At 34.1% G+C, this 21,453-nt stretch overlaps 1 protein-coding gene across 9 annotated transcripts in view; it reads left to right on the plus strand.

Annotated features, from left to right (window-relative positions):
• The first annotated feature begins 300 nt into the window (after nt 1-300).
• Nucleotides 301-21,453, plus strand: part of LOC105359352 (serine/threonine-protein kinase MARK2) — a 67,968-nt gene continuing 46,815 nt past the window's right edge. For 8 of the 9 annotated variants that reach the window (XM_011495934.1, XM_011495941.1, XM_011495938.1 and 5 more), the window contains exon 1: nt 20,079-21,115. In XM_011495934.1, the coding sequence (XP_011494236.1) occupies nt 20,504-21,115 (612 nt within the window). In that variant the 5' untranslated portion in view covers nt 20,079-20,503. Of the gene's footprint in view, nt 417-20,078; nt 21,116-21,453 lie in introns of those variants that run through there. The other variant, XM_011495945.1, reaches the window with a different exon arrangement.

Genomic DNA, 21,453 nt, shown 5'->3' on the forward strand with positions numbered 1-21,453 from the left:
CACTCGAACCTTCGGCACATGCAGTTGAACGTAATCCGGGAGGTTGGGCGTGAGAGGTGAGGGGTGGGGCGAAAATCAAAACGAATATACGCAGGTACGAGAAGTAAGCCCAAAGTCAGCAAATCTGTATTTACTAAGTGCGAGGTGACGCGCGCATATGAAGTCTTCGTTGGTCGAATGATAAACACGAAGCGATAAAGCGCGAAATTAAAATATTCAAAAGCAGAAAGATATTTTTAACAATGACCGGCGGCCATCGATACTCAATCGCTGACTAATCGTCGGTTAATCTTATTGCAAACGGCCAGAGGGTTTGAGGCAGTGAACCTGGCTGGCCTACAATGTCCGCTAGTATGCGGAGTACCCTACAAACTGTTCCAGAATCCGTGCCCGCCGACCACGTCACCAACTCAAAGGTAAGTTCGAACTAATTTCCGTCCACTTATAAGGCTCGATTAGCCTCCCTCTCTTCCCTCACGCGTACCAATACCGCGGCATCACTGTTATCGCGGAGCTTACAATATAAATTGTCACCCCCATCTACAGCGTCGATAACTAATTCGATATCGAGTAGCGTCCTTTAAAAATCTCGAACTTGCTAGGATGAAAAGCCGGCATATTTCGATAGACGAGTTGGAAACATTGGCAGTACGCGACTCCATTTGAAAGCTAATTCCAAGCTGTAGTTGTTTGTTGGCCTTTTGATGTATCCAGAGCGATGAAAATTAAGATTAACGAGGCGCAACTATTAAAAAAAGAAACTGAAATAGTAAATTTCAGATAAACACTGAGAATTCAACCTAAAGCGACAATTTTTAATGTAATATAAATAAGTATTTTTATAACGTGTTTACTATTTTAAACTTCGCCCCCCCCACCCCCACCCCCCCCAATGAAATGTGCAATAATATATTTACAGAATTTATTATTCGTAAATATTAATTAAGTTAATTAATTAAGAAATAGGTTAAAAAATTTACTTCAAAATCAAAAATTCTTAGAAATAATATACAGAGAGATACTTTATTACTCAGCTTTTAATTAATACAATAGAGTTCAATTGATTGTACAAAACCACAAACAAATAAAAAGTTAGGCTTTCGTTCTTTTTGTCAAATAAGATTGCTTTGCATTATATTAATATTTTTACGTCTTATCTATATTATATTCTCCAGAACCTCTTCGATTGCAAGTGCCTAAGTGTTAGCCTAATTATTTTTACTTAACTTCGTTGTAATACTCTAATCGATTACACTTTTATATTTATCATATTTTATCGTACAGTAAAATACCAAACTTTGTATACCATATATTTACCATATACTATATACTATTTATTTTGTACTGCTCCGTATGCAAATATATAGCATAAAATGATTTTACTATCCATGAATAGAGAAATCAGTGGAAAATCATAATCTAAATAATAACCTGAAATTACAAATTTGACCATTACTTATCAATTATTTATTAATGTACCATTGCTGAAAACGTATTTTAGTATTCTGATGAAAAAATTAATTTTTTTGGTAACTACTTATCTCTTTAATTTCTATAATTACGCGATGATTATTGAGCTATTTAATTTACGCGCTTCGTATTTAATTAATTACTTAAGAAGTTTAGTAAAAATTTGCTTAAATACTATTGATAGTTTTAAAGTATCACATTATTTGCGATAAATTAAACATTTAAAATCCCATTCTTATTACATGACTATTCTATTAACCACGGTAATTCTACATTCGTTTTGTGAATTTATTTAAAGAATTATATCGGTCATCTAAAATCGAGGTTTCTTTGTTAAAATATAGAATTCATATTAAAATACAGCATCAAACATTTATTTAAAATAACCAAAATTAACAGCTTAGTAATAAATTTCTAAACTAACAATTATAATTACATTTGATATAAAGCCCGCTGCTTATTAAAATATTAAGTCTTTAAAATAATCTAAATACTATCAAGGTAAATACAATCGTATTCGATCAATACTTCCTATCATTATTATTATTTATTGATAATAGATTTCTATTAACTTTACGTTTATACATTTATGTAATATAATAATTAGAATATTCTCAAGACAATTAAGTATTGAATAAAATCGATTTCATTAATTTAAATTATATAATTTATTTATTTGTTAACTACTTTTAATAATAATTCGGAAATTTAACAAATATATAAGATAAAAAGTGACGACAACGAGAAATGAAAATCTTAATCTAGAATTAAGGTAAATTATATTATCAAAACAATAACAAAAAAAAATATTATTACCAAAATACTTCTCACATTTATTTATTCAATTACCTATTAGTTAATTATAGTACATGTATTATAAGAGTACGTACAGTAATAATTTATTTATATCTTGGCATGATTAAGTTTTAATATTCTTATCCAATAACTTGGCATTTATTTCTTTTTTAAATATTTATTTAGTGTGTGCTTAAATTAAAATTACAATTTTTTATGAAAACATCTTAACCAAGTTTTTTATTAAGAATGCAGTTTAATTTTTAATAATACCAACAATTATAACATTAATTTTTAAAGACATATACATTAAACGTTCACATTTCTTAATATCCTTATAATAATTGTAATCTGGTACTTCTATCACGAAAAATATTTTGGAAATATACCCTGTTTATTATAAAAATAAAATTTAACCTATTTCTCAAATTAAAATCATCACTCTTTAAATTAACTTTCAATTAACTACTGTAAACTAAATTTAATATCTTTCCTTAAGAATTTTTTTTAATAATACTATACCAATCTTAACTGTAAAATAATTTCAATCAATTGAGAAACAATCTGTATTTATAACATAATATAATTATATTTAATATTAGATATACGAATTTCGTAGGTGTAAAGTAAAAAGTGATCTGATAGATTATTGTAATAATAAACTTAAATAAACGAACTATAAAATCATAATTACTATAAGTTGCTCGTCCTAGTTGTTTTTATAATAAACTTATACTCAAATATTTTCTAACCTCCTTTAATGAATCTCAAATTTATATAATGTATTTTATTATATGACATTATGTTATATTTAGTTCATTCATAAATTAAGTTTTCAAATCTATTGACCGAAGAATAATTAGCTTAGTGAACTACATTTTAAAAGAATCAGTATTATATTTTTAAAGTCTCCACTGTTATATTCAATATAATTAATAGAAAATCAGTAAGATCTACACTGAGCAATCGATTATTCGATTATATTTATATTTTCAGTCAAGTAAACTAAAAAATCATGAATTGCAATTAAAAAAATAGTTCCAAACATTAATTTATTTCTAAGACTGCGTAAGTGATAAGTTAAAACGCTATAATAATCATAGATTGTTCCTTTACAAATTTTAACTTACTACAAATTTCTTTTTATTTATGCATATGATGAATAAATATAGAATTTTTGAAAACAAAAGTGACTTTTCATTACTTCTTCATTCATGGATTGACATATAATACATATTGTCAGTTCCGGCTATTGTTAATTCAAAAATAAAACGAAAATATACACGCTAGACCTGATCAATGAAAAAAGAAAATTAATAATTCGTTGATTATAAATGCCACTACAAATAATGGACATTATAAAAGTCAAAAACGTCAAGTTTTATGTTAACAAAATGTTTTTATTAACAAAGCGACTTTGCACAGTTTCCGATACATTATTAAGTCGAATTTCCTTTCGCTCTATCTGTTTATTAAAACACAAAATTCCAAAATAGTAAATCTAGGAAGTCTAATTAAAAGGATGAAACTCGTAAAGTTTTCTGCGTTGGATATCTTTCATAATTTATTTCCTTGATATATTCTTGCGATTGCGTTTATAAGCATAGCGATTTTATGCTTCTCGATTCGTCGACATTAAAGAGCCCCTGAATCAACTACACATCATGAAAATGTCATCTCTGCACCATTGTCATGTAAACACATAATTTCGTTTATAGTTGCATATGCAATAACTTGCGGACGATGCAATAATGTTTTTCCTACGTGTGATTGAGAGACACTAGCATTTCAGCTAACAAATATCTCCTATTGTATATACTATAACCTAGTTAACATCTTTTTTTTTTTTTTTTTTTTGTTTCCGTCAAACTGACTCGCCGAAATACTGACCACATAACTTTTTTGTTCTTGTTCGCTCTGAAAACGAATTATTTCTGCAATTGTTTCAATTTAACCGCAAATTGTTGACATTTAATACATAACTAACACTCCAATGTCTTTATAAGTATTGAAGTAATATGTCATTTATATCATAAACAAAAACTTCAGTTATTATTTGTATTTCATTGTAGACACCAAATTAGATACTTGATAAAGTTATTGATTAATTTCTTATAGTTTCTTTTATTTTGCCTTATAAATTAAAAATTTCTACTTTTTCTAAAATTATATATATATATATATATATATATATATATATATCACGTTTGTCTTATTAATTTTAATATGCGAAAGTAATATTAATGCAATGCAAATTAATAGTAATCTTAATTTGCCAAAGTTTTTTTATTTAATATTAAATACATTTCCAAATGTATGACACGTACTATTAATTATTTTTATTAAATTGCAAGTTTTTTTTTTTGTTTATATTAGTGATCAATTAAACCTCAATTTAAAATAACTCCTTGTTCAATATAAAATTATTTACCATATCTTCTATTACATAACACCATGAAAATAATATATCATTTATAATTACAATTAAGGTTTTGTAAGTAAATTAAAACTGTATAAAACTAATTACCTATAGCTATTACATTATTTATAATAATATTGTATAAAATTAATATACAACGAAATTTCTCACCAATGTCAACGAACCCATAATTTTTATAAATGATTAATATATAGAAATATACACTTATACATTAATAAAGAAATTTAATATTAACAAAGAAATTTATAATTGTTTTAAGTCCATTTGGTAAAAATTGTTAGAAATTTCATGAGTATTGTGATTTTTTTAAGTAATGAAATATTAAAAAATAGTTTTTAATAAATGCAATTCTGCACTGTTATTGAATGTATATTTACTTTCATTGATATTACCAAATTTTACAATTTAAAATTATGTTGCTAACCAATGATAATTTAAATATATTAATAATCCTTCTACTGTATACATCATAACCTTAAAATAAGGTTTTTGTACATCATAACCTCAACTATGATTTCCAAATATTGTTTCGCCTTAATGAATGTTGAAGAATTTTTAATATTTCACAATTATAAATTGAAATTACATCATTTAATTAATAGATCTTGGTCATTAATTCTTAATAGCTATTTCTAATAATTGCTTGTGCTTCTTCTATAAATATTATAATTTTAAAAATTTTATTCATATAAGTTATTAATGCAAAATGTTACCATTTTTCTCTATACAAAGATATGTCCAGAAGATCTTTGAATTGTATTTATTTTTTTTAATTTTAATAATATTTCAACACCGTGCAATATTTGTATTATAATAATTGTTTATAATACTTAAATTAATTATTTCTTAATTTTTCTATCTTTAGCACATCACCATAAATATATTTTTAATGTATAAATAGTAACAATACCTCTAATTTAATTATAAATGATACTTAAAATATAAATTAATTCAAGAGATATTCTTTATGATATGTCAATTGAAATTCTATATCAATTATTTTTGTATCCTTTTATACAACATATCTTCTTCAGAGCTCCTATTATAAACTCATCTATGATCATCTCATAGACTTGACAGAGCCGTTCATTGATTTTATAAAGAGCTCTATGTGCAATTAACTGTAATTAATCCATAATTCTAAAAATGCTTTTAAACTAACTTCATGAAGGTCAAGTGCATAGAAATAAAAACACCATTCTTTTTTATGAAATTTTGATTTTTCATCAATTTTTCAATTTGGATTTGATCGCTTTCATCAAATAATTTATTTTGAAATATACAATCTCAATTTTAAATAATTAATATTTCATGTATTTTCCTTTGTCATAACATTCGTATATAATACTTATCATGTTATAAAATAAGTTCAGGTAATAAAATAAGATTATTATACCAACCTATTTATTTTTTTATTTTTAATGGAGATAACAATAGAAACTAACGATTTTTAACAGTTAAGCAGAAAAAGATTAAAATAAAATTTATTTATTTTGACTACCTCAACACTGAACAATATTAAAATGTTTTATCTCAGAATTTTAGAGAAAACACGTTATTTAAAAAAACATTCGTGAACAATTAATTTATTTCATTTACGTTAGACAATTAAATTAATTTTAATATTAATTGGTAAAATTTTATTTAGATCCTAATTTAAACATAATGAATATGATGTATATCAAGTTTATTTTATTGTGTTTTAAATTAATAAAAATTTGATTTTCTTTAAATTATACAATGATTTATCATTAAAATACCCATAATTATATAATTATTTTAAAATGATTCTGATATTATATATTATTATGAATGAAAATGTAAAAATGTAATACATTTAATTTGCCTCATTTCCACAAAAAATTATAGCTAATAAAAAAGAATTATACATATTTTCTAAACTTTTTGACGTATGGAAAATGATTACAGCAATTAAATGAATAATTAGCGTGTAATTTCAATAAGATATATGTGCTTTGTTTAAAAAAAAATCGTGAGTAAAATAATAATATACTCTTTTTGCTTAGACTAATGTATACAATTTCCGATAATGTTACTAATTGATTGACATATCTAAGATATAATATTTGTACCAAATTATCACTGTATATTTATAAAGTAAAGAATATCATCGTATTTGTGAAGACAATTATTTTAAACTAAATATTTGTCTTCCATGTAATTTTTACTCTAAATCTGTAAAAAAAAAAAAAAAAAAGAAAAAAAAAAAAATTCCAGTAGCATTAAAGGCATTTGAATGGAAATCCCTGGATATGGAATTTCTGTTTTTATATGATGAATATGGAAAGATATACCAATAATACTTCGTTCACTATTTACTTATCGATGAACCCGCTTGATATATTATTCGAGACATCATTTTTCAAGCGCTGATAACAATCTTTTTATAATTGTCGTGTTATTTGCTGCTGATGCTAAATTGCCATTTCAAGATTTACAAACAGAGAGTTTTAGAAAACGTTAGAGAAAGTTTTGTATTGATTTTAAATAAATTATACATAAAATTAATTAATCATATCAATCAAGAACTTATATCAACAAACGAATGTATGTGGCAATATTTGAAGATTCATGCAATAAGAACTATGTTGCCTATGTAGCTTTAAATTGTTACTTTGCCAGATTTTAAACAAACATTTTGAAGCTTTGAGAAGTAATATTACAAAAATAATATAGAACGACTTAATATGTAACTTGTAATTAGCCCATGGCTAAATCTTAACTTGACTATTAATAATTTTTCATCAAAGCAACTTTAAAACAATGTCATAAGTTTGATATAATTAGCTATGCAATTACATTTTTATCTTTCAAGGCATAAGTGCAGCATTTGCAACATAGTTTGATTAATAATTAAATTATAGATTAATTAAAATATAGATAAATAATTAAATTTGCGATATTTATTAATTTAGAAATAATGAAATTGTAATCAATTACATTGAGAATATTACATAAAATTAAAGGTTTAATATTATAATTATATTAAAAGAGTATATGTGAGAATAGTATTCCTAGTATTATTATAATTATGTATGTAAAAGAAGAGAATTTGAATATCTTATAATATGTTGTATTTAAAAAGCGCAGACTTATATTTTATTATTTATCAAAAACTTTTAGAAAATACTAAAATTAATAATATTGTAAAAGAAATACATAGAATCACTCTGTTCAAAGCAATTTAGCTATTCGAATTTTAAATCTCTATATAATAATTACAATTTTCTTCATTTCATTCGATCATTTAATATTTAATATATTAACATATATATTTTATATGACCATAAAATTGATTTTCATTATGTTAAGTATTTTCATTGACATCCGTATCTTTATCTATTAATATTTCTAATGTATTTTGAGAAATTATACGTTAAAAATGAATTTTCAAAAATAAAAATGTCGAATTCTTATCAGGTAATGTTGTATATCAATATTTTAACTTATGAAAGTATCCGCTCGTTAGATAAATTATAGAGATAATTTAAATTAAAAAAAAACTAAGATACAATGTACATATCATATTTTCATTAAATGTTATTGAAATATGTACCTACTTGAAAATTAAAAGAAATTCCAACCCCATACATGCAAAAACGAATTTTTTTGTTTTAATTTTTTCCATTTTACGTTTTAAATATTTATAAATGTATTTTATGTGTGTCGTTGGCTATATATAAATATCTACTAAACAAATATTATGTTTTATAAAGGAAAAAAACACACACACACGTAGTCATATATATGATTTATTTTGATTAAAAAAGTTTTAGTTAAAGTAATTAATCGCCTACTATCGTATTATTTTTCTATTAATTTATATCGTTAATATCGAAACATGCAAATCCATTAAAAGTGAAAAAATGGTTTTAATTGTTTTGAAAAGATAGATTTAAAAATAATAATAATAATAAAAAATTAATTCAATATTTAACAACTGCCAAAAAATATTTGACAGAATTAAGGTTATAAAATTTATAAAATAGAAAATGTTTAATAAGAATTCACTATTAATTGAATCGAGATAAATTTAAACAATATATATGTTTATTCATGATAATTAAACATTAATGTGCCAATATATGAACAATTTTGTACGAAATGTTTAGCGAAACAGGATAACAGATAAACATTGCTTGTAACAATAAAAATAATATTTAGAAGAAAAAATAGATTAGTTCAGCTGGCATAGCTAATCGACCATTTAAATCAACGATGCAAGTATTGCTGGAAAAGATTTTTCTAGATAGAGCATTACGTGAATAAATTAATTTTCTTATTGGACAGTACGTGGCAACAAAAGAAGGTCGTTTATTGCAAAGCACGAGCGATTAAGTGGTAAAATGGCAAACCTTCTCGAATGTACCCGTTAAAAATCAAGCTTGCGCTATTTGTCTAAAAGCTGCGCAAACGAATTGTCGATGCTTGAAGGACGATATCGATTTCATTTATTGAAGAAACAACGGGAACGAACGGTTTGCCACTGCAGTCTAATCGTGAATGTCCTCGCCTCGTTTTTCCATACATCTCTTTCTCTCTCTCCCTCTCTTTCACCATATACTTTAAATACGTGTCTGCGCGACGATAGCGGCGTAACAGAACGCTTGAAAGCTCTTGTATATAGAGGACAAGTTTTATTATCGATCGATTTGTCAAGTGTAGTCTACGCTCTCAGCAACTGTGTGACTTGAACCGTTCGACAGTGACGCAAATGTCCAACGCAGATTTTCATTTCATTCCGCAAGTCCGTTCGCAAGGGAGATCTCCATGTCTCGCTCTCATTAAACTGTTTATAATTTATTGGCGAAGGAAAATAATCGAAGCACTGCTTCATCAATTATTTTCATTAGTAACAAATGAGGTGATATGTGGAGTGTTATTTAGTAAAATATAGAGTACAGTCGGTTATTGCTCCATGTACTTATTACATTTCTTTTAAACGCGCATATATTTTCCTGAAACATCTATTGCCATTCAATTTATAATTAAATTTAATCTATACGATCGATATTATATAATCACAATGATAATCGGCATTTTATTCGAGTCAAAATAAAATTACTGTTTATTATTTAATATGGTCGTTCAAAATTATTGACTAATCGAACAAACTAGTTCATAAAATAAATATTTCCAAGCATTAATTTGTAATATAAATTTGTTTATGCGTATACTACTGTACGCGAACAATCAAGCGAATTATACTGCAAGTACAGTTTCGTAAGTAGGTGAACTAATTTTGTTGAATTTTACACATTTTCTCTCCGAATATAAATCTGTAAAGAAATTTAGAAAACGAACGATCCGTAGCTTATGATAAATTTATAACTATATCGTTTCAAAGAGGCTTGGAATATTTGAATAAAATACATGGAATTTTTTACAATAAAGAATAAAATAATTTCTATTGGTTTGACCTCCAATTCTATATAGAAGTTGAGTTTTGCTGTAGTAAAATCAGCGAAAATAGGCAGATTGAAATTCAATTTTTTCATTACGTTATAGAAAATAAAATTTATGAAAAAGTTCATACGCTACTGTTGGAAAAAATATTTTATACCACTTTTCATAAATAATGCATTGACAGAATTTGAAAGAAGTACTTTAAGCGTGCAAATTATGAAAACGGATAAGAGAGTCATTCAATCAAAAACTACATGCATTCTAACGGTTTTTTACTTAAATGCCAATCAGCTCGATAAAAATTGGGTCATGCATTTTAGGTTTCCGTATCAACGGATGACTCTTAATAATTACATAATATCTTGAAAATTAATTCAGAAATAGACGTGTCTTAATCGGCAATTTGTCTTAAAATTGCTTGACTGATGGTACGTTTGCCGATACATTGACTAGCGCCGGTGCTCTATTTTTAATTGCCAATAAAAATACAGAAGCGTGAAAGCTCAACGCCTAAAATGGATTAAACCTAAAATTAAGAGAAACGAACGACCAATGTATCAATACTCGTTTTTATAGTTGGGCGTACGTACGGTTAAGGAAAGCCAATATATGACATCATTGCTCGAATGTGGTGGAGGGGGGGGGGATGCAATAATCGAGCGTTACGCGATGGATGATGTGTGAACTATGCCGAAAATTGAGCTACACCAGCTAAACGTGCGAATCTTGTACGGCGCGACTGGCATGGCTAGAAAAGTGCGTATGCAGTAACAAGGAGGATGATATTGTGAAGGCGCAGGAGGAGGCAGAGGAGATTCAAGAAGTTGGCGGGTTTAGTCAAATCGATGGATTTGTGCTCGCGTACGTGTGAATGTGTGCGTGAGCGAGAGTGTGTTTGATGGTGAGCTCAGGCGTGGTTTGGAGGACTTCCGCTAGATGGCAGCCGTAGTCCGTATTTGCGCACGACTCGACGGCGACGATGACGACGACGACGACGACGACGACAACAACAACGACGACGAAGAAGATGACGATGACGGGTAACAAACGAGCAACAGCACTGCTACGGGCTGCTGACTGCCCAATACCCACCAAACGGGTTCCTCTTGATACAACGTCGCGGATTTCCTTACAAACGCACCTCCTGTATTTTAGTCGGAGTCTTGGGTTTAGGAAGAGACGGTGAACGAGGCGACTTGGCAACGTCGCTGAGCGCAGCCAGCAAACGATCCTTTCCCTCTCCCCCTGGGCAGCATATCGGACTCTTGTCTCTCCAGGCTCTCCTACTAGTGCCGTTGATTTTTACGCGATTCCGTTCTCCAATCGCTGGTTGTTGTTCATCGATTGCGCTACACCAAGAAGTCCGAAAGACCATAAAGCGCAATAATGGTCGACTACTGACGAGCGATTTCTATCAATTAAACTTCCGCTGACTTTTATTAAAACAATACGAGCCAAATGGAAAGGGCGAACAATATCGAGTGGACTGTCTGTCACTCGCCTCTTCCTCTATCGAGTCCTCGAGTCCCAAATGAATGAGCGAATGTTCGTTTGCCGATTTGCCGAATCATACGTCATTGTGTTTTCGGCAAATTTGTTGTTTTCAACGTCGGTGCCATTAATATTTCAGCCGAATTCGAAAGCATTCGAATCGAATTACCGTGGCCATCTTTCGGCCGGTCTATACTTACTCCATACGAAACGAAAAAATCCATCTTTCAAATGGTAACTATTGCGAACGTGCTCACGATAATTTTGCAACAATTTTACATTGTATTTTTGTTTACTTGTATCATCGATCTTAATGCAAGCTGGCGCGTATTTTCTATAATGTAAATAAAATGGTTTCTCTAAGCAAGCGAATCAGATTATAAATATTTAGCTACAGAGAAATAATGGCTTGGCCAAACGCAAAAGATAAACGTATACACGTGGCTTAAGTTAAAAGTATGCCATTATTTACACTTGCATTAGCCAGTGAAGCTTCGCGAAAGTTCAATATTATGAAAGAGGAGGAAATTGGTTTCGCAGCCAAGTTTTTCATCTCCATTATCGAGGGTCCGGCAAAGCCTTCTTTCTTTTGCACTAAAAACAATTTTCAGAAATATCCACTTTCTCGGTTATAATTTTTCCGCGATAAATATTGATTTACTAAATAAGCTCCAAAGAAACGAGTAATCGAAGTAGCAAATATTTTCAAAATATATACTACGATTTATAAATATTATAGATTTACAACAACAAAAAAACAGAAGGGTTTTTCTTAGCATTCGACGAATAATAATCTACATTTCAACATTTTATTTATATATACTTCAAGTTTTGGAATTATCATCTTCTAGTGGAGAAAAGTTAATAATACATGTGTATATTGCAATCTCTCTCTTACGCCATATTGTAATTCATATATGTGTATACACACGTATACACACGCACGCAGACACCCACGCCATTTCCTATATATTCATATAAGCAACGTATTATATTGGCAGAGTAAAACATGTTTTATTTCAATCGCATTACGATACGTAAATATACAAGAGGAAATAATACTTAGGACTTGCTAACTACTTCATAGCCTTTGTAAAATAATAAATGTTCTAGCAGATTCTTTTAAAGCTGACATTTCCAAATATAAGCCAAACGAATATTTCGACTACGCGTCATCGCTCGCAGGATATATCTATTATATCTTACAATATCTTTAGTTCGGTAGGCGTCATCGTTCCAATGCCATTTTATTCATCGCAGGACCTCTCTTTCTCATTCTCATATTCAACGGCCCCTCGTCTTATTCCAATTATGCCGTAGAAGGATGAGGAACGGCATGGGATGGCATGAGTGGGAGGGGTGGGAGGCGAGAGAAAATTTGTTACCGTAATATCGAAATCTCTTCACGTATCTCGCTTTAACCTCTAAAAGCTAATAAATTCGTACAAGTACCACCAAATGAGACTCTTATTTGTCAGAGCAAAAATATTATTGATAACGTATAATTTTTTCTGATTTGAGTGTGAGGCGAACAATTTCGCGCACATACACACACATAATATCCATAATGATATTCACGTGAAATCGCACGTCATTTTAAACATAGTTAATAAAGGTATACGAAGGTTATCCATGTCCATTTTCAGCTTACGTTTTTGCATCTTAAAGCATACTACTAATTATCTATTTGCTTCGACTGCTTACGCATCATTCACGTCTTTACTAGACATCCACGATACTTGAAGTGAGATATGTGCTTTTGTAAATAAACGATAAACGATAAGACAGGAACGATCAATTATTAAAGTCGATGTACTTTGTGTTGAGGCCAACACATCGGCATTTATTACACACGTTCTGGGTAAAACGTCAGCGATCAATATGATCAAAGGTCAGAGCTGACGCCAAGCATTTAAGAAAAAATAAACAATTTTTTCAAGTATTTGTACAAATCTGTAACCAAGCAAATAATAACCGCGCAAACGAAGAAGAGAGTAATAAAAATAAGCGCATCTACTTGATTTATAATTAGAGATATTTTTCGCTTGTGTTGAGAGAAACGTTGTAACTCATCGATTCGAGCCTTTATTACTCCCGAATTTAAACTTCACCTGCTAATCATGTGCTTAGCAAATCTACATTACACAATACCGGAAAATTTTATAAATTTGTTGCCAGCGTTTAAGACGAAAACTGTAGTGTTTTCGAGTTCCTTTACAGAATTCTAAGAATCAAAGCTTTAACTATGAAAAATAATTGCTTAAATTTTAATGACGCCTAAAACTACGAAAATTATGGAAATTATTTTGCGCTACAACGATTAAAGCATTGTCACATTCTAATTATAATTCTTTCATTATATATGCGTGCGCACGCATATATAACAAAGAGCATTTTATTATTGAAAATTAATGGAACAATATAAGGACATAACTATAATAAGGAATGACAAATACGAAAAGTTTACTACTCCATCAACTTTCACGTTAATGTTTAAAAATAGTACATAATCGCTAAGTAGTGAGCTTACAACAAACTATTTCATCAATGAAACTATGATTTTACGGAAATCAATACTGAAATTAATTTAAGAAAGTTTACAAAGCTTAATTCACGCGCATGATAACATATCGTAATAAATTTTAAGCAGTCGTTAGATTTCTTTCAAAGTAAGCCCAGTGTAAGCGGCAGCGAGTTTTAAAATTCTTACCAATTTACGTATTTTAAAAGATACGGCATTGTTAAAATTGCTCATATCTTATGAATAATGTCTATCAAAGTGTAATACAATTATTGATAAATATTTTGATTTCAATGAAATCTCCGCCTATTTTGATGTCGCCCATTAAAATATGCGTAATTGACGGGTACGTGAAAAAAAAAAAAATTGAATATTAAGTGACTGCTGGTGTTCCTTGATTATCGTTTTGAACGACATACAGGCTTTTGCAAATAATGGTACAACTTCAACACACAGCTATCTATCAACACTATGAGAGAGCAACATGGTAAACACGTTGCCTTACATTATTAATGTACGTTCGATCGAAGACGCATTATATTAAATTACGCAACCTTATCACTTCAAGTCCCGAGTTAAATATACAAAATCTTTACATGGCTCTGCCTGCTATGTTTGCCCGGGATGACGTCAATGGCGTAATACAACAATTAAACGGTGCAATGGAAAGTACCTCACGCTAGGCGCGGCATTCACAGCTGGGTCGACGATAATGCACGGACTTGCGTTCTATACGCTCAATCCCTAAATGCTTACAGGCGTGTGCCGGCGCAAGAATGTGTGTGTTTGTGTTCCGCTGGTGTCCGAGGTCAAGGCGGTGATAGCGCCGCGCCCGATAAGGGCCGCGAAGAGGAGCGTGTGGTATGTCAAGGATGACAAGGGGGGCGCCCCTATGAGATCGATATCATGGCGTAGCTTTATTAATTCGCTACCTGGCGAACCTTCGACGTTTTTGCAACTAAAATATCGAGGTAAGGAGGCGGTACGCACGCTGCGCAGAGTGCACACGATGTTCTCTCTTATATCGGAGGAAAGGGGGAGTGTCCTTTGTCTAGCCTCGTAGAATAATAGCCCGATGTACGACAAAATAACGAAATCACGCGTGTCCAAGGCAAGTACACACAAAGCAAAAATTTTGCATAGCTTTCTGTATGTGTGCGCGGCGGGGGGAGGGATAAGCATATTGATGTCAGCGCCGCCACACGCTAGACATCTTCGGGGTGGCAGCGGTGGCCGACCGGTTTACGAGATCCTTCTTTGTTGACTTATTATACCTACGTCTCGAGCTGTCGAGGTAGCCGCGACGCTTTTCCACTTTGTCAGCCTCAACGCTTGTGCAACAACCTGCATCTCTTGGCTAGTGAACACTCGCCTCTTTCGCAAGTCCCCTGGACTGACTTTTTTCGCTCCCTCCCTTTCTCTCTCTCTCTCTCTCTCTCTCTCTCTCTCTATGCTGGTCTCGGGCACACACGGCTGGCGTCCGCAACCGCCTAGATAAAGACGGCCGACGGAGAGGAAGCATGCCGCACACGTACGTATACATCGTGAACGCGGGCGCGCGCGTCGTCGCGGTGAGAGTGCGTGCGCCGTCACTGCCACCGCCGTCACCGCCACCGCCGTCCAAGAGGAGAAGAGGCTCAGTTAACACGAGGCCCGTGGTCGGGCTGTATCGCCGTGCGGACTTTCTCCAACCTCGTCTTCGTCGTCTTCGTCTTCGCTTGATCCAAGATCGAAGCGGCGACGAAGGCGGCGGTGACTGCGCGACCGCCCCCAGGTACATTGTGTAGACAGACGGAGCTCGTTAACATCTTCGGTCGTGCGCGAGTGAATGTGTGCCGTGTGTGCGTGCACCTTGAAGTCGTCACGTGCGCGGGAGAGCTCGGTGAAATTGCGAGGACGGTGCTATATAACTCGCTGATCGATAGCTGCTCACAACACTTTCTCTCCCTTCCTCCAGCTCATGCTCTAGGTATTATTGCCGGTCCTGTGATGCGAACAAACAATAAACCCGGTCCCTATATTTCAATCTCTATAACCACCCCCGCCCCCACCCCCCTCTCTGTCCCATTGTGTGTGTGCGCGCGTGCACTTGCTTATGCGTACGGGCGTACCAGTGTGCGAGCGGGTCTCGACCGGATGAGCCGCGCGTGGTTAATCGTCACTGGAATGCAGATAAACGGGAGCCGGCCGCGCATTCGTGAGAGAATCCCGTTGCGCGCTGCTTCGTCTCTGATAACGCCGCGCACTTTCGCTCTTTTATCAGCGCTGGTGGAGACTTTCATTCATTCGGGCATTCCTCAGGCCGCTCGTCTCCTACTATACATCCCCTGTTCCCTCCCCTTCGCCGAGCGCCACCTGGCCACACTAAAAAAGAAGCACCGTCGCATTAACGCGCAATCCCTCCGATTGCGTGGGATCCGCACGGATACGCACTGTGGGACACCATCAAGGAGATCCACTCGCTCTCCGCCATGGCACGCCCCTCGCGTTCCGTACGGCTATATAAGAATAAAAAGTACGAACCTACGGCTAGCCACCGCCTCTCCATCCATATTGCGGTCTCTCACTCTCACTCACTCTGCTCTCCTCTCCTCTCCTCTCCTCTGCTCCGCTCTGTTTTGCACTATCTATGGATCACCGTGCGTTCGCGATCGATGCTCAGGAATCTCGTCTTTGATATTCCCAAAACTTGTGTTAGAAAATTATCGCTGATTTTTCATAAACTTAATTTGTGTCTAAATTTGTCACAAACTTAATAAATTCCTTCATTTACATTAGCACTTTAGATAATACATATAAAACGTGTGCTGAAATCCTTGTATTCTTGCAAAAATGGCTGACATTGTAGTTTGCTTTATATCAGTAAAACAGAGAAATACATAAGTGAGAATTCCAGATATATATATATATATATATATATATATATATATATATATATATATATATATATATATATGGGGGGGGGGGGGGAGACAATAACTACGAATAATAGGTTTCTTTATAACAAAAACAAAGTGATTATAAATTCCATGTTTAGTGTTTTATTTCTTCAATATATATATATTTTTTTCTCGGTATTTTACAATTTGCAGGCACTAACCAAACCCTTAGAACACATAAAATATAATAGGAGAAAAAAAAATCAAGATTTTCACAATTGTAAAAAGAATTTGTAAAAAAAGTAAAATATTTAAAACTATTTATTGATGAAAATCCTCAGATTGCATAGGACTTAACTAATTTTTCAAATTATCTCTTTGTTTTTAATATACGTCATCAGGAATTGGATTTTCAAGAATATTTAGAATATTTTAAGTTTGAATCAATTAATTTAGATAGACATCCATGCATAGCTCAAACGCAACTTATTAATAAAATAAGCTATTAATTTGGATTAAATATTATTACTCGATAAAGTATCAAAACGGTAGATATTCAGAAAATTTATTTACATCTCATTACGAGCCATGAAAAATGTAAAAGACAAAGATACTTCAACGTCTCGAAGCGAGTATGAGAGGAGGAAGCCTTATTAATTTTTTAGGTTACCGCTTGCGATAGAGTCTTGTAATTCTTGGAAAGCCATTTTCAAGAAAATTGGTCGGCCCATGAATTATGATTTTTAGGGAAATTTTGTTGGATGGTGGGATGTGGAAAAGCCTTGATTTTTTGTTGCAACTCAGGTGTGAAAGTTAGAACAATAGAGCAATTGACAGTCGAGATTCTGAAAAAAAAAATAATAAAATAATAATGGAATTGGCGCATTTTCAATGACATGGTAGCAAAAGTTTGATAATCATATATAATGTCATTATATTTTTTGTCCCTTTTTTTCACATTCTATTTGTACTCTCCGTATCCTATCCCATGCACTTCATTGCTTTGAATTACGACTTTAGCCTTAGATTTTCCATCGCTAGTGCCGCGGGAAAATTCTTTTTCCTTTCTATTTGCTAGCGTAATATCACTGCGGCCCGAGCACATAAAGCAGCGACTTTTAGCCTCGTTAACTACAATTCATTCTTCCGCCCCCGCGCTACTACGTCTCTTCGTTGCAACGCATCGTTCCGGCTTCGGCAAAGTTCATCGCGTCCGCTGCCGATTGCAGAAAAGTACGCGAGTAATCACGTAATGTCATGTCAGGGGGAAAACAAGGCCCGGCGGAAAGGCGACGGAGAAAGCAGTCGCGGAGTCCGATTACGATCATCGACAAATGAGGGGGATAGGCTAGACGCATGTTTCTCTTTGGCATTTTAATGCTAATGCCATTACCATCGTAGACGAATAGGCGATGACGAGAATCACGATCTCTTTCAATAGCCCACCAAGTTATTCCGCCCGCTTAATATGCTTATTGTGCCGTAAGGTGCTAACTTTCTTTTGTGCATATCGGATGAAAATATATTTCGCCGATAAAATCACCTTCTTCATAGATACTACGAGTTATTTCTTGGTATATTACGATTAAGATACTGACAGTCAGTCTCCAGCCAGATATTTCAACGTTAATTGAGCGAGTATAGGAAGTGCTTGAAACCGGGCCACAACCAAGCGTTGCGCAAACGGAAATAAATATTTTCTCGTAGTTGTGATTAGGAGGGATAATAAGGGATAGATAGTACATTATCATAGGACAATTCGCGAGTATACACGAGCGTGTAGAATTTTTGCAACTCGGCCAAGCTCGCGTTAACGTACAAAAGTAAAATATTTAAACGTACGAGCTCCCATTAGTTGACTTAAACTCATTCTTTAATAGTTATGCCGTGCCACGCTTTCAAATAAAAATCTGACCTAACAAATAGTATTATTCTTTAATTTTCCACGTCCGCCTTCCACTTCCTTTCTCATCTTAAATGCCTTTTTAACGTGTAGCATCGCGCGCGCACGCGCTATGAATCTCCCTTTGTTTAGCTAATATTTTAGAATAATGAATATATCTGTGTTGTTAGTATTATAACATAAGATGTTATTAATTATAACATAAAATCAGGTTGCAAAAAATTATATTCAAACATAACCAGTCAGTTTGATGATATTCCAATTATGAATTTGACTCTATGATTTCGAATAATTACATTTCTTTTTAATCAACTGACAAGTTTAATAAGAATCTACGGTTAATGTGTAATTCGTGATATCGTTTTCATAGTTCTTAAATAATTCATCGGTTGGAAACATTTAGAATCCACAAGATCATGGTAGTACATGTAAATTACAATTTCACAAATCGAAAACATCTACGAATATTAATATTCAATAATATTACAATAATGTTAGGATCTTACGTGGCAATGCAACATATAATTTATAATGATATTTGATTTATTATAGTGTGTAGACGTAAGATTAGAAACCTGTTAAACACTTGCGTAAGAATAGTGAAAGGTGCTGTACGTAAGTGTTAATAATCAAATTTTTTCATTTCTACTTACTATCAGACTTTCCGAGGCTTTTATGCATCGTGAAATAGCTATCGACAACAACAAACAATAACGATTTGACTTGCATCGATAAAAATTGTTGCACCAATATTAATAAAGCTAAACAATAAGCAAGATCTTAACGTCTTAGATCGTAAGATCGTAGTAGGAAGTTTCAAGTCGTATTACCTCACAAAGTACACAAAAATAAAGAGAAACAAAGCGGGAAAATTTGCGAAAGCGTACGAAACAATTCGCAGAATTACTCGCGATGAGAAACACGCGCATACGATTTGGATGAACGAGCTCACGATTGACGCTCGTACACCGTATGTGCACCCAGTGTTCGTAACCGCTCGTTCTCTCTTTCTTTCCCAGTGTCGGCAACTGAAAGGAAAAGAGAACGAGCGAGCGAGCGAGCGATCAGCCAGAGGGGGGATGGCGTGGAATTAAGGAAGCCTGGAGAGGGAGATGGAGAGAGAGAGAGTGTGTGTATGAGAGAGAGAGAGAGAGAGAGAGAGAGGAAAAAGACAGAGCTAGTATTAGCAGCTGCTCTACGACCTCTGCGACTAGACGAGGCGGCAACAAAGACAACGTATCGACGACGCTGGACTAGCAGTAGACAACTGTGACACGACTATTCTACCTTCGCTCGCGATAGTGCAGCATTGGCAGTGCGCGCGCGTACCTCGGGCTATTCGCTCGATGCGGCTTGCCGAGCGCCGCCGAGGCTCGGTTACTGCTCCTCCTGGTCAAGTGCCCCGTTAACCACCCGTAGTAGCCCTTAACGTAGCCAAAAGCAGCTACGTCATCAATATTGCGGGCAAAAGCGGTGGGTCCCCGGACCCCGGTCACGGCTCCATTACGGATTTCCTCAGGCGCTCGTTCCGGCGCTCCGGCAGGATCGGACCCCACGGCCAACGTCGTGCCGCGACTATGTACGTCGTCGAAGCGCCGAGCTCGAAGATAGTCGTTGGTTCCTGCCAGCAGCAGTCGACGCAGCCCCGACTCTCAAATTACTCCGGCAACCAGCACCACCGTCACCACAACCATCATCACAATCACCACCACAATCATCACCAGCACCAGGAGGGCCGTACGCGCCGACTCGACCCCAACGGCAACTACGGCAAGCCCAAAAACATCAACGGCATCAATAACATTAACAATACCAACAACAACAACAACAACAACAGCAGTAGTGGTAATCGAACGGACTCGCCGGGGCCCGATCGAGGCAGCTCCGGGGGCAGTGCGCACATCGCCGCAACCGTAAAGAACACGGTGCGCCGACTCCTCAGGCGCACCAAAAGTCACCGCGAGGGCCCGACCGTCGCAGCGACGACAACGACAACGACAACGACAACGACAACGACGACGACCCCAAGTCCCGTGACACAGTCGCGGGTCGGGCCCACTCTTCCCCAAGCCGTCGGCGTACCCTCGACTCCGAGGAAATCGGAGCCCCGGAGGGCAGCGAGACTGGCTCCAACGAGGGAGTCCGTGAGGGAGGGCCCGCGATACGCGAGGACCAAACTGCACCACCAGGTAAGGCCGGCGGCCATTCGCTGCCGTCACTCGTATCAGTGGACAACCATCGTGTCGTCGCGCGCGATCCCATGACTGTGTACGCGTACGTAGGCGCATCTGCCACAACAAAATAATCAACGCGACGAACAAAGCTTCTCTCGCAATAAACTATAAAGAGACTATATATAAACCAGAACCGCTGCCCATTCGGCCAATCATCGTCATAAACTTTACTCCGCTCTTGTATTATACATGCTACTGTACCGAAGTATTACCTACCGCCCACGCCACTTACACGTGGCGATCAGCGGCAGGGACAGTCCAACGAGGGCAGCATCAACATCCTGTCGGTCCTG

Source organism: Ceratosolen solmsi, unplaced genomic scaffold, assembly GCF_000503995.2.
Source record: "Ceratosolen solmsi marchali unplaced genomic scaffold, CerSol_1.0 scaffold11, whole genome shotgun sequence".
NCBI classification, from domain to species: Eukaryota; Metazoa; Arthropoda; class Insecta; order Hymenoptera; family Agaonidae; genus Ceratosolen; species Ceratosolen solmsi.